We start from the raw sequence: 14,012 nt of genomic DNA, 5'->3' as shown, positions 1-14,012 counted from the left end.
CATTTAACCTGGGTTTTTTGTAGCCAAAAAGCCAAGTACATGTTTTTTGAAAGTCAGTCTCCTGGACCTGGGGTTCCCCCAGAGACAGATCGGGCTGTGCAGGGTGTAGCCTGGTGTTTGAATCCAGCACTTGGCACTCCAGCTTCACAGTCCTGGAGTGTTTCTTCATTCTGGCTGAGCTCTGTTACACCCTGTGCCAGGCTGTGGTGGGGATGGTGGAGCACTCTGCCCTCTCTGTCCTCCTCTGCAAGGGGTGGTGATGGGACCTCACTGTGCTTCCTTCTGCGTCTCCTGTTGCTTTCAGCATCTTGACCACATAAGCCCATGGGTTTTTTTGCTGCTGTTTTCCTGATCTTTGCCATCTTTTCCTCACATCTAGTCTGTGCCCATCATCTCTCACTCACGCTGGCTGTTGAAGCAAGGGGAGTTGCAGCAAATGAATGGGCCAAAGACATCACGAACACTTCGCACCAAGAAGCTCTTCAGAGAAATCTACTTGTTCCTTTTCAATGATCTGCTGGTCATTTGCCGGCAAATTCCTGGGTGAGTGCAAGATGTGGGTGGTACGTGGGGTGCTTCGTTAGTCCTGTTGGTCCCTGGGTTTAACCAAGCTGTGATGCTGTGCCCCAATCCCCCAGGCACGGGGAGGGCATCCTGGCCTGATCTGTACTCCCCCCTCCAGCAGTCACCTTGCCTCGGAGCACAGTTGACTCTTCGTGGGTGGTACAGCTCTCTCCAGCTGAAAATTTGTGGCAAACAGGACTTGGAACAGATTCCAGGCCAGGTCTCCCAGCAGGGTGAAGGAGCAGGTGTCCTTCTGCAGGGTGGCAGTGAGCTGCGTCCACTGGTGGGCTGGCCCAGGAGGCCTGTCTTCCTGTCAAGAAGTGATTTTTTGACTCATCCCTGCCTGAAGAACAGCTCAGGCTTAGTCAGTTAAACTTCTAAGAAAGCAGGCTAGAAAAATCTGAGCAGCAGGGAGGGAGTATAAATCCAGGCCTGAGGCTAGCGGTTGTATTTGACATGGCGTAACCTGCCTCAGGAGGAGGAGGACGTCATCACACTTAGGACGAGGGTCTTGTGCAACCAGACACGAGTGAAATACAGCAGCACAAACAGACGGGTCCCGGAGAACAGCGCGTTCTTTGTAGCATTCGCTGGGCTCACCGGTAGAGAGCATCTTGCTGGTCCAACCTTTCTAATAAACATGTCGCCGCAGTGTCTGTACGCCTGGAAATATTTTGCTTCTGCGGCAGCCTGCATCCAGAAAACACAGAGGCGTTTTACAAACAGGAATGAATTAAACCTCACAGTCCCCTCGGAGGGAGAACTCCCTGTGTTTTGTACCTGGGGAGCTCAGAGAGAGCGAGAAGCTTGTTCTAGGCCGCGCGGGGTGCCAAAGGCAGAGCAAGGAGATGGTCTCTTGCTTTGAGGTGGGTTTTCGTAGCCACCCGCTCATCCCTGCCCACAGCAGAGAAACTTTTATCCTCCTGCCATACAAAGCTTCCTGGTCTGTGTCCCGAGGACAGTTCTGGGTGGCTGAAGCCAAAGCCTCCTGGGATAACTGCAGTTTTTCCTAATCTTCTAACCTCTCCTAGGGACAAGTACCAAGTGTTTGACTCAGCTCCCCGGGGGCTTCTTCGGGTAGAGGAGTTAGAAGACCAGGGGCAGAGTTTGGCCAACGTCTTCATCCTGAGGCTGCTGGAGAATGCGGACGACCGGGAGGCCAGCTACATGCTGAAGGCATCATCCCAGTGAGTACAGCAGCCACCCTGCCTGCCCTCAGCTCTGCTCTCTCTCTCCTGGGAGGGTCCCACTGCTCACCCTACAAGCCCTCTCTGCCTGGCACGGCTCTCCTGAGGCTGCCTTTGGTCTCTCTGACCCAAGGCACTAGTGAAACCAGGCAGGTTTCTCTCCTGTACCATCTATCTGTAGCATCCGGGGTGGAAGATGGACGGGTACTTTGGATGCTGGGGTAGAGAGGTCAGAAATCAGTCCTGGCACAGGAGTCTAGCTAATTTACAGCCTGGACCACACACAGAAAGTAAAAGCAAGCAGGATACACGCTGTGCACGCTCCAGCAGCTCAGCTGGCTCCCCGCAAACATCAAGGCCCTGCCTGACCAGCCCCCTGAAGCAAAGTGGCTCCTGCCCGTAGGCAAAGCTGGAGAAGATACCTCTTCCTCAGCACCTTCCACAGCCGGCGCCGGTCTCACACAGCCCTTCTGCTGCTCCTTGTCTCCCTGGATACAAGGTTTTTTTGCCTCAGTGATTTTTCACTTCAGGCTCCAACAAGCTCAGACCAGGCAAATGATTGAGCTGCGCTAACACGGACCTGATTGTTTCAGAGCTCGGGGCATGGCTTTCTCATTGACCCAAGCCTTACCAGGCCACGGTTTGTAGGCACAGTGTCTGTGCTGTTACAGGTGTACAAGCACCACCAGCTAAACAGCAACCAGAGATGACACACACCCCCCAGCTCGATGCTACTTTGCTGTCAGTCGGCCAGCATTCGACATCCATATCCCTTAACAAAGGCCAGCCCCAGCTGGGACCACATCCTGCTGCCCACCCTGACCCCTCCCCAGGGCAGAGCAGCTCGGGCAGCAGGAAGACGAGCCCCCTGCACAGCGAGGAACCTCACCTTCTCCCCAGACACGCGACTACAAGCTTTGCTGTGCCCAAAATAGAGATGTCAGTCACGTTATGCAGGGCAAGCGCACGTTTGACGTCTGTGAGGCTGAGCTGTGCAGAGAATGATAAACCAGGGCAGGGTTTGCCCCAGCTCAGGGGAGGGGGTGGCAGTTCTGTGCCTCTGCATCCTGACCTGGCCCTTCTAGGTGGCCACAGCAAGCCTGTGGTCCCGTGCACAGGTTGCCAACCGGTCTCACGCGCTGAGGGGTGATGAAGGCTGAAGGCCACTCTTCCAAAGCTGCAGGGATGATGGGGGCACAAACTGGAAAACTGGAGAATTAGAAGAGAGAGAAGTGGGTGCCGAACAGGCACAGCTGCATCTGTTCCTCAGCTCCTGCAGCCATTTCCCAGCTCTGAACCCGTAGAGCAGCCATGACCTGCTTGGTGGCAGCTTGCAGCTGATGCCCTGGGTGGGCTCCACCAGGAGCTGGGGGTGCATTTGGACACAGCTGGTGGCAGGGGCAGGACTGGAGCTGAGAGGGACTGAGGGTGTTCACTCAACGGGCAGCTTTCAGGTGTTTTCACTGGCCCTTGGCATCAGCCTTCAGCCCCAAAGCACAAGGTATTCCCAGCCTTACAGATCAGCCTGACAGCACTCGTCCTTCACGTCTCCCTTTCAGGCCTCCCTCCTCCCAGAAGACGCTCTGGTGGCTTCAGATGTGTGTCAAGTGCAGGCTTTAGAGCTACCAATCTGAGAAGGCAGAGAGTTGTGTCTCCCCCGGGGCCGGGAGCACGGCTGCTCCCCCAGGCAGGAGCTGGAGCCCGTGAAGATGCGCTGCCCCATTTCGGAGTGGGGCTGAGGGAAGCCTGGAGGGAGGGACAGGGCCTGGGGCTTCCTCCAGCGACGGCTGCTCCCCCAGGCAGGAGCTGGAGCCTGTGAAGATGCACTGCCCCGTTTCGGAGCGGGGCTGAGGGAAGGGACAGGAAGCCTGGAGGGAGGGACAGGACCTGGGGCTTCCTCCGGCACCTGTGAAACCTTCACCCACCCTCCTGCTGCAGGTTTTGCCTCACAGCGTGCTGGATCTGGCAACGTGTCCTCATGGGCCTGTTGTCTCACCCGCTGCCAGGCGAGCAGTACCCTGGGTATGCCGCAGCGCTCGTCTGCAGGAGAATTAATCAGCTCTGTCCTTTAAACGTTCCCGCATGGCAGCTGCAAGAATAAATGGTTCCTTTAACTGCTTTTCTCCAGGAAGAACCCCTCCTATTGACCCAGCTCAGCCAGGAGCTGCCTTTGCTGGTTAGCCCTCGGGGGATGCCAGGCCCCCCACACCTGGATGCTGGTTTCTCTGAAGCTGGGCTGCTCCCCAGAGGGGCATCGTGCTGCTTGGGGGGACAGCCAGCATGGGGACCTGCAGCAACAGGGCACAGAGCACTGTGACACGTGTGACCTCCCAACCCCAGTGTCCTAAAAGGGGTCTCAGCATCACCAATGAGTCCAGGACCCCAGGGGACAGGCAGGAAAGGGCTCTGAGAAGAGGAATTAGGAGCCTGGGGCAGGCAGGAAAGGGCTCTGAGAAGAGGAATTAGGAGCCTGGGGCAGGCAGGAAAGGGCTCTGAGAAGAGGAATTAGAAGCCCAGGGCAGGAGAGCTGGGTTCCCTACAAACGTCCTCATGGCTTCTCTTTGTCTCCCCTATCCAGGAGCGAGATGAAGCGCTGGATGATTTCTCTGGCTCCGAACCGAAGAACCAAGTTCGTTTCGTTTACATCCAGACTTGTTGGTAAGAGACAGAGCGTGGGAGCTGGGAGCTCTTCCCCCCTACCCCAGGGCACCTTCTTCCACCCCTGATCTCACTCAGCCCCAGGCCTGGGGCCTCTGCCAAACCCTCTCCCTGGGCTCCCCTTGTGTTTCCACCATCGATACCCACTCCTCCTTGGGCCTGGTGCTCTCTTTGCTCCCCTCCAACCCGGGCTGGGCTGCAGCAGCTCCTCCTCCCACCCAGGCTGCTCTTGGGGTGGCACCGTGGTGGTGATGTGCACCCAGCTCCCTTCCCCACACAGATGCTTCCCTGGCCCCTGGGGCACCCCTTGGCCTCTGGGGGGGTTTCTTACCAGAGCAGAGCTCACGGTGCTATCTCGTGGCGGGCTCTGTCCCCCTCCGTCCCTCACTCCCACCCTGTTTCCTGGCAGACTGTCCACAGATCCAGTGTGTCCACCCATACGTGGCCCAGCAGCCGGATGAGCTGTCCTTAGAGCTGGCTGATGTCCTCAACATCCTGGACAAGACAGACGACGGTACGGGGGATGGGCTGGGGCTGGGTGGGAGTCCCTGTGCGAGGGTGGGGAACACCGTAGGCAGGTGGCTGTCAAGGTCCTCCTGCCAGGAGAGACCCTGGCGTCGGCATCACAGCCGAGAGGGCTACTGCCTCCTCCTAAAGCTCAGCAAATCCAGGCTGCCCTGAGCCATGCCAGGGCTGGCACAGCCACCCCGGGTGTAACCGAGAGCTCTTCTTACCTTGATGATGCTTCACAGCCGCCTGGTCCTGGTCTCTGGGGGGGCACTTGTCACTGGTGAGCTCAGTCTCTGCTGTGGACCACTCCTGGGGCATCAGGGCCAGTGCAGAGCACTCAGGGGGCAGCAGTGCCTGCTTTCTGCTGGCCAGTTGACCAAACACAGTGCTGCTCAGGTGAGCGGGCCTCCTTGGCTAGATTTACAAACTGGGTCTGCTCCAGCACAAGCCTCTGAGCAGCTTCCAGAAAGCACTGCCAGCTCCATGGGCTCTTCCCAGCACCACTGGCACAAGGGCTGCTCCTTCCCCATTGATGCCTGTCTCTGTCTCTGCTCAGGCTGGATATTTGGGGAGCGTCTTCATGACCAGGAGAGGGGCTGGTTCCCCAGTTCTATGGGGGAGGAGATCCTGAACCCCAAAATCCGAGCCCAGAACTTGAAGGAGTGTTTCCGGGTGCACAAGTCGGATGACAGCCAGCGGAGGAAATTGGGCAGCAGGAACCGCCAGTGACCGATGTCGTCCCCGCGCATCCGGAGCGCCTCTGGGAGCAGGGCAGAGGATGCCAGCTGGGAGGAGGAGGTGGTGGTGGTGGTGGCACCGTGGACCGTGGTGCAGGACCTGGCACACGCACCCCTGAACAAACAGACTGTAGCTCCTGGGCTCCCCACTGCGCTTCCCCCCGCACCGATCCTTCCCTGGAGGGTCAGTGCTTCGAACTGGCTAAAATAACCCCTTTCCAGGTATTCTGTAAAGCCCCAAAGAGCACGAGCCAAATGGAACACAACCCAAAGGCCACCGAGTGCCGGCCAGCTGACCCCCCTTCCCTGCACGCCTGCTGGCTGGAGCCGGGTCCGGCCACCTGGGAGAGGCACGTGGCCACAGATGTCACCAAGCAATTAACATCACCCGATTTGAGCCCTTGCAGCTCGTCGCTGCCTTTAGAGTTTGGGGCCCTCCTACAACTGTTTCAGTTCCTACCCCTGTGAGATGCAGAGGGGTTGTCTCGCCGCCCCAGGCTGGGACAAGCCCTGGGAATTCCACCTCCCCAGTCCTGCTGCAAAGCCGGTGGGGCCCATTCCCCATCTGCTTCCAAGCCCAAGGCTCCAAAATGCTCCGTGCCCAAGCCCCACTCCACCAGCAGCCCAACCTCGCCAGCCCCGGACCCACATCTCTGCAAGCTCGAGGGCCTCCAAGCACATCTGGGCCCTGCCCCACGGCTCAGCCCCCTCTTCCACCCGTGCACCACCACCCACCACGGGAGCACCAGCAGACCCCAGCTGCCACGGCAACAGGACGGTGTGACGTTACCCCCCTCGCCCGGAGCTGTTGTCCCACCACTGCTGCCTGCATGCTCGTACCCCACACCACCTGGCTGCGCACACCAGCTGTACAGTCGTGCGCACAACCCCTGTACAGGCTCACCTCCCCCTGTATACGCACACCCTGCCGTCGTCAGCGCAGACGCGCCGTCACTTCTTTCCGGCTGTGGCACTGAGCATCGCATGAAGCCCAGGGCACAGCGCTGAGACCGGCCGGGAGACGGACCCACGGCAGCCGCCTGTTGCTCAACTGCCTTGCTCCCAACAGTCCCACCTGTGGCCACAGCCTAAAGGGCTTCCTCAGCCACAGGGCTGTTGCCGAGCTGTCAGGGAAATGGATCATTTGGCCATCATTCCGTTAACGCTGCGAAGGAGAGTCTTCCAGGCGCTGTGGCCTGCGCTGCTGTATGATTGTGCTCGAGAAGGGGGTGGAGAACAGCCGCTGATGGAGCCGCACACCAGCCACGGAGCACCACCTCACTGGTGGCAACGTGGGGAGGAAGCAGGACATTGGGGAGAAGGGGCGTCTGGGGCTTGTCTTTGAGCCATCTGGGCCCAGGTCACCGGTGGGGTGGGTGGTGTGAGGCCAGACCCAGCTGAGGGAGGGCCAGGGCTGTCCTTGGGGCTGTCCTTATTGTCACCACAGCCCTGGGACAACCGGCCCAGAGTCAGCCCTGCACTAGGGGTGCTGCAGCCAGCCCCTGGGACCAAACTGGTGGGAGCTGCAGTGAAGGGAGAGCGAAGGCCTTCCCCCAGCTCAGTGCCACCATGCTTGTATGGGACAACAGCCAGTGGGGCTGTACCTGCCCAGGCCACCTGTAGCACCCCAGGGAGAGGGACCCGGGAGAGCTCACACCAGCCACCTCCCAGTGCCCACCCCAGAGCTGGGGGCCAGAAAGGAACCACAGCTTCCAGTCTGGTGGGGCAGGCTCATTTAATGGGGACACCCCAGGTGGTCAGCCCCCCCTCCACCTCCAACAGCACCCCACAGTCAGTACAAACCAACCTCCAGCTCAGGGTCCAGACCTTGCAGCAGCCACAGCTTCTCCGATGCAAAACCCCGGGGAGCTCCAGCTCTCAGAAATCTTTAAAATTGCCTGAGGAATCGCCACATCCCGGACCCTCCAGCTTCCCAGCCCGACCCAGGCTCTACAGCCCCACGTGGCCACCTGGGATGTCCCTCATAGCACAGAAACCCTCCCTTTAATGCACCAGAAACGGCTCTGTCACTCATGGGGCAGGGTTGGGGGGGCTGACCCAGGTCCCCCTGTGCCAGGACACCAGTTCCTCACCGTGTTCCTCCAGCGGGGGGGAGGGAGAGGGGCTCAGGGCTGCCGTGGAGCCCCGGGACTCCCCCTGCCCCTTCTTGCTCCGTCGTTGACTTTTCAGGACTCTGACCCCCCCAGGCACAGGCTGTGCCGTTTTCGGGCACCACGTGGCCCCCAGTGTTATGTCCTCAGACCCAGCCCTGCACGCCTGCCTCCGTTCCAGTGGTCTCCAGTCTTGTACAGGGCCAGGCCTGGGGCCCAACAAGCCCCCACATCGGGCTGCAGCCCCCCCCACACCCCAAACCCCTGTCAGGCTGCCTCAGCAAACTGAGGGGAACTTCTCGTTGTCTCCTTTTGGGTTTGTTTTTTTTTTTCTCTCTCCGTGTGATGAAATATAGCTGAGCGAGCCAGCGCCAAAGCAACACGCCTCTGTCTTCTTCCTCCCATCCCCTCGCCCCCCAACACCCCCCTCCAGCAGGACTGGTTGGGGGGGAAACCAGCCCAAACGCAGCGGGGGTAGAAGTGGAAGCTTGAACATCACCCTGAGGGTGAGACCAGGGCAGCGTCGGGGTGGTTGACACCAACTGAACAACAACCCTTCCCAAGGAAAGCTGTGCGAGGTTGATGCCCAACACCGTTACCACCACCCAGGGTAGACCCAGAGGGCTGTTGCCAACCCATAGCCACTGCCTGCTGTGGTGGAGCCCTGCCAGGTGCCAAGGAGATGGGGTGGTAGGAGCAAAGAGCACTTTGGGGTGCAGCTTGGCTGGGGTGGCCTTTGCCACATGCCGGGGGGTGGCACGGGAGCAGTGGAGGGCAGGAGACGGGGCTGTTTGTGGTACCAGAAGTATCTTTTATTGCGTTCAGGAGGCAGAGAACTTTCTCAGCGTGATGACGACCAAGGCCACGAGCACAGAGGTACCCAGGAGGGAGGCGATGACAATGGCACCGATAGCTCCGGGCCCCAGCGAGCCTGCAGGGACAGAGAACAAGGCGGCGCGAGGTCAGCAGAGATGGGGGGTGCCGGGTGGGAAGGGACCCCCACACCCAGCACGTCCCCAGCCATCTGCTGTCCCAGAGCCCCCTCCCTGGCCATGGTGGCCCTCTTCCCATGGTCCCGAGTCCCAGCAGCGTGGAGCCCTTGGGCAGGGGGCTGGAGCCAGCCACTTGCCCCCCCCCGTAGCCAGGTCCTGGAGATAAGGACAGCTGCCATAAAGGGAGTCCTTGGTCCTCAGCTTCCCTGTTAAAACACCCACACTGGGAGAGCTGCTTTGGTTGTTGCAGAACCGGGTCACAACAGGCACCTGCTGTGGTTCAGGAGCCAGGAAAGGTGCTCACGCTCCCCATTTCAGGGGCTCCGGGCATGCTCTGGTCCTGGAGCTCACCTGGACTCCTCCTGTGGTGTGTCAGACCCGGGGCAGGAGGAAAGACCTCAGCAGCAACCCCCAGAGCAGGGTGGCTGGGGACGGGCCACCTCTGGTGGCTCAAACACACCTCCTGGGAAGTGATAGACCCGTAAAGAACAGCTCCAGAGGGAGGAGGTCCCGGAGTGAGCCGTACGTACCGTCCCCGGCGTCCAGCCGGTGCAGGTGGGTGGTGTCCTCGGGCTCCAGCTCGGGGGTGTACGGGGGGAAGGCGGTGGCATCCGAGAGCCGGGCCGTGGTGGTGGCAGCGTCGAAGGGGCCACCTCCGGAGGCCAGCTCCGGTGGCTCGTTCCAGAGGGTGGGGACCGGCCCCTGCGGGTACTCTGCTGGGAGAGAAAGCACCCACGGTCACTCAGGGGGCACGGGTGGCCACGGCCAGGCTGTTGGTGACAACGGCAGCTTGGGACAGGTACAGCTCAGCAGGGCTTCAGCTGCCTGCCAGGTGTCCCTGGGGTGGATGGAGGGTGACCTGGTGGGGCAAAACCCTCCAGGAGGACACCACCTCCGCAGAGCACCAACACCCAGAGCAGCCAAAGGCAATGCCTGCGTCTGGGGTGAAACTACAGGATTTTGTGACAACCTTGGTGTACACACAACACACATGGGGACAACAGGGAGCTCCCCGCAACCGTGCGACCTCCGCTTGTGCACAAACAGGCTCTGAGGAACACCCACGGCCAGCTCGCTCCTGGATGCCCATGGGACTGGGCTGGGAAGGGCTGTCACATTCCTGCAACAGGCAGAGGCCGCCTGTGCTGGCCACGTTGAGAGCATCTCAGGGCCTTTCTGTCCCGCACCCCCATCCTGGTGGGGTGTAGGACACCAGAGGCTCCCCCAGGCAGGAGCCCCAGGAGCCTGGTGGGAGCTCTGTTTGATGTTACCCATCAAACCCCATCACCTCCTGTTATTCCTTCCCGCTGTGGGGTCGGGGCCGGGAGCAGAGAGCCCTCCCTGTCTGCGTGTGGCGGGGCCCTCTCAATGCCCGGCTTGTTTCAGGTGGGCCCCGGCGGGAGCGGGAGACATTCCACAGCTCCCTGCTGAAACTGCCAGGAATGTTGCACCGGGATGGGGGAAGAGAGAGAAAAAAAAGAAAAGAGGGGAGGAAAACGAACAGCATCCACCCCCAGGGCCCACCTGAGCCGACAGGGTGGTCATCAGGGCTGGGAAAGAGGGCATCCGAGGAGCCAAAGCTCCCTGGGGCAAGGGACAGAGGTGTCCCCAGGCACCCCAGCTCTGGCATGGTGTCTATCGCTGCACCAAGAGCCCTCAAAGACTTGTCCCAGGCTCTCCCTGGCCCAGCCAGGGAGGTGGCAGCAGCACATCTTGGCAGCACCAACCCCAGCTTTAAGTACCTGGAGCCCTCCGTGCCTCCCACAAGGTGCCACCTGCCCACGGGAGGAGAGCGGGGTGAAGGATCGGCCCTGACGGGCTCCACCACGCTGTGTTCTCCTGTAGGAGCCCTGAGTCAAAAGGAACAGGAGGAGCAACACCCACACAGTCACCTTTACTCCTGTACAAACCCACCGATGGGACTTCCCACATCAAAGAGTAGCTCCCACCAACTTAGGAGCAGGACAGGGTTCTAGACTAGTTTTGGAAAGTCCTTTCTACAGCCACAAAAGCGACAGGATTTCCAGCCAGGCAGACGCCAGGTTTAGCTCCAACCCAATCAGCAACGAGACAAATAATTCCCCAGTTTGAGGCTGGTGCCAGGGGGGTCAATCTCGTCTCCCAAGTCACAGGAGATGGGAAACGGCCTCAAGTTGCGCCACAGGGAAGTTTAGATTGGATATCAGGAAGAATTCCTTCATGGAAAGGGTTATCCAGCATTGGAATGGGCTGCCCAGCAAAGTGGCTGAGGCACCATCCCTGGAGGTGTTCAAAAGACAGTTGACATGGTCCTCAAGAATATGGTTTAGCTCACCCACCCGAGGAGCAGCAGTGAATCCCGTCCTCACACGCTTGGTCACTGCATCAGAGGTGGCCATCTCAGGTCCCTGGTGGGAGCACACGAGGGGTTTGTGCTCCACAACAGCTGCCCAGAAACACCCAAGCCAGAATCACAGAATCACCTAGGTTGGAAGGGACCTTTAAGATCATCTAGTCCAACCATTTGGAGGGCCCTAACCAACCTGTCCAACCAACAGCAAAACTGGAGACTCCATCCCCATCCAGAGGCTCTTCCAGTAAGTGCCATTTCCAGTGGACCTCTCTCCTGTAAATCCTGTGGTTTGGCTACTGGGGGACAGATCAGGAGGAAATACAGAATTTAGTGGGTCAATGGAGTTAAAACAAGAGGGAAAGGAACCGAGCGGAGCTGGGCTCCTCAGTCAGCGGTGGTGGCATCAGAAACCTGCTGGTTTAGGCACAAACCAAACGTTCATAAAGGCCTTTGAAGGCCTGGCTGCCGTGGCAAGTGGAGAAACTCCACACGGAAGAGCTACGCTCCCGCTACAACCTTCCCGACTGTGTCAACACCCCCAGGGCCAGCACCAACACTGCAGCCGTGCCCACCTGGCAAGAGAACACCCCGCTGGGAGGACGTCCCAAAAATACCCAGAGAGCTGGGTGTACCCCTGGGATCTGCCGGGGGACAGGCCTTAGCTCACACAACCCGTAACCCATGCGGGCACCGTCCCGGGAGGCTGTAGGACCTGGATGCAGGACTTTCCAACTCCCTGTTCTCAAATGGGTGAGGAGGGAGCACTGCCCCTTCCAACCGTAGCCAAAAGGTGCTTTTTTCTACCCAGACCCACGGGTCTCGGAAAGCCTCTCCTGTCCCTGACGCATCTAATCCCCCCCAAAATTTATTGCAGCTCCCTTCAGGCAGAGCACAGAGCACATTTCTGACAGCCAAGTAAAAGGGAAAACTGTCTAATTTGTTTATGATATTGGCTTTTTTTTAAACCTGGACAGAGTCCTGGACAGCTTCTGGAGATGGTATTCTGTTAATTCCTCCCCCTCATCTGATTAAAACACGCTTTTCAGCTCACCCTGGCAGAAAGGGCAGGGTGTGCTCAACGTGAGTTTTCCGTCCCGAGCCCTTGTGGTTTTTCCCTTTAACGGCGCTTCCACCGAGGGACACACAGCTCCTTTCAGCCAGGAGCGCTGCCTGGGCCACGGCAGCAGGGTCCTGCAGATGCATTAAGGAGAAAATATCTACCTCTTAACATCTCCCAGAGCCAGGGCCCACCGCCGGCTTCTCCTCCTGCTTTCCTGCTCCTCGATGCTGCTGGAGCGGACGCTGAGAGCCCCACAGCGGGTGGTGGGACACAAAGCCCAGCGGGCAGGACTCTCCAGAGCCTGTTCGTAGCCAGAGCTTTTCTTTCCAAGACTGGCCTTTGATTTTTCCCTCCCAAACTAACAGCTCGTGTCCTCACGTGCCTCCGTTTCCCCCTGTTTTAGAGAAGCAGCCCAACGACCCATCCCCACATCTGGATTCTTCAGCAGCCAGGAGGAGTGACACCCACTCCCCTCCCCAGCACCCCCAGTGAGCACAACTCAGATGGAGCAGCAGCAGATCCAGGCTCCCATTTCATCCCTCTGGGAAATGGGGACAGGCTGGAGGGAAGGACAGAGCTTGTGACAGGCACCAAAAGCCAACACACACACACACACACAATTAATAAGGTGTGCCCTTATCCAAGTGAGACACGAGGGCCTCTTCCCATTGCCTGTTGGATACACTCTGATGGGACAGGCTGTAGGTACAGCTGTAGAACAACAATTCATAGAATCATAGAATGGTTTGAGTTGGAAGGGACCTCAAAGATCATCTAGTTCCAACCCCCTGCCATGGGCAGGGACACCTCCCACCAGACCAGGTTGCTCAAAGCCCCATCCAGCCTGGCCTTGAACCCCTCCAGGGATGGGGCATCCACAACTTCCCTGGGCAACCTGTTCCAGTGTCTCACCACCCTCATAGTAAAAAATTCACCTGGATCAGTTCTCTGCTCTGCTGCTGACCTTTCGTGTCACCATCACACGTCCCTCTCCCTCCTGGGCTCAACTTCTCTGCACACGAATAGGAGTCCAGGACCCTAAGCATGACCTACAGGAGAAGCAGCACCAGAGCACCCCCACGGTGACTGTCACCCCAACTGAGAGGACACAGTCTGTGTGCCTGAACCACTGCCTCCGAGTGACAGCTCCAGGTTAGCAACAACTGAGGCCAGGGAAAGGGAAGAGAACGTCAGAGTTACTAAAGAAATGCACTGTGGGTTTTCTAAATGAGGCAGGACTTCAGCTACATGGACCCCACTGAGATCCTGGAAGGGATGATGCCACAGGCAACTTGATGGGACCGCTGTTTCCACGCTGAGTGGTCTTTGGCCCTCAGCTTCCCTGTTAAAACACCCACACTGGGAGAGCTGCTTTGGTTGTTGCAGAACCGGGTCACAACAGGCACCTGCTGTGGTTCAGGAGCCAGGAAAGGTGCTCACGCTCCCCATTTCAGGGGCTCCGGGCATGCTCTGGTCCTGGAGCTCACCTGGACTCCTCCTGTGGTGTGTCAGACCCAGGGCAGGAGGAAAGACCTCAGCAGCAACCCCCAGAGCAGGGTGGCTGGGGACGGGCCACCTCTGGTGGCTCAAACACACCTCCTGGGAGGTGATAGACCCGTAAAGAACAGCTCCAGAGGGAGGAGGTCCCGGAGTGAGCCGTACGTACCGTCCCCGGCGTCCAGCCGGTGCAGGTGGGTGGTGTCCTCGGGCTCCAGCTCGGGGGTGTACGGGGGGAAGGCGGTGGCATCCGAGAGCCGGGCCGTGGTGGTGGCAGCGTCGAAGGGGCCACCTCCGGAGGCCAGCTCCGGTGGCTCGTTCCAGAGGGTGGGGACCGGCCCCTGCGGGTACTCTGCTGGGAGAG

At 59.2% G+C, this 14,012-nt stretch overlaps 1 protein-coding gene across 1 annotated transcript in view; it reads left to right on the top strand.

Moving 5' to 3' along the window:
- Positions 1–8,147, top strand: part of NGEF (neuronal guanine nucleotide exchange factor) — a 34,082-nt gene extending 25,935 nt beyond the window's left edge. Inside the window, exons 8-12 of the mRNA XM_014952173.1 lie at positions 380–543; positions 1,596–1,751; positions 4,330–4,409; positions 4,819–4,923; positions 5,476–8,147. Of these exons, the coding sequence (XP_014807659.1) occupies positions 380–543; positions 1,596–1,751; positions 4,330–4,409; positions 4,819–4,923; positions 5,476–5,648 (678 nt within the window). The 3' untranslated portion in view covers positions 5,649–8,147. The remainder of the gene's footprint in view (positions 1–379; positions 544–1,595; positions 1,752–4,329; positions 4,410–4,818; positions 4,924–5,475) is intronic.
- Positions 8,148–14,012: the final 5,865 nt, after the last annotated feature.

Source organism: Calidris pugnax, unplaced genomic scaffold, assembly GCF_001431845.1.
Source record: "Calidris pugnax isolate Ruff unplaced genomic scaffold, ASM143184v1 scaffold232, whole genome shotgun sequence".
NCBI lineage: Eukaryota > Metazoa > Chordata > Aves > Charadriiformes > Scolopacidae > Calidris > Calidris pugnax.
Note: the sequence above shows the minus strand (reverse complement) of the source record. Positions and strands in the feature narration are given on the sequence as shown.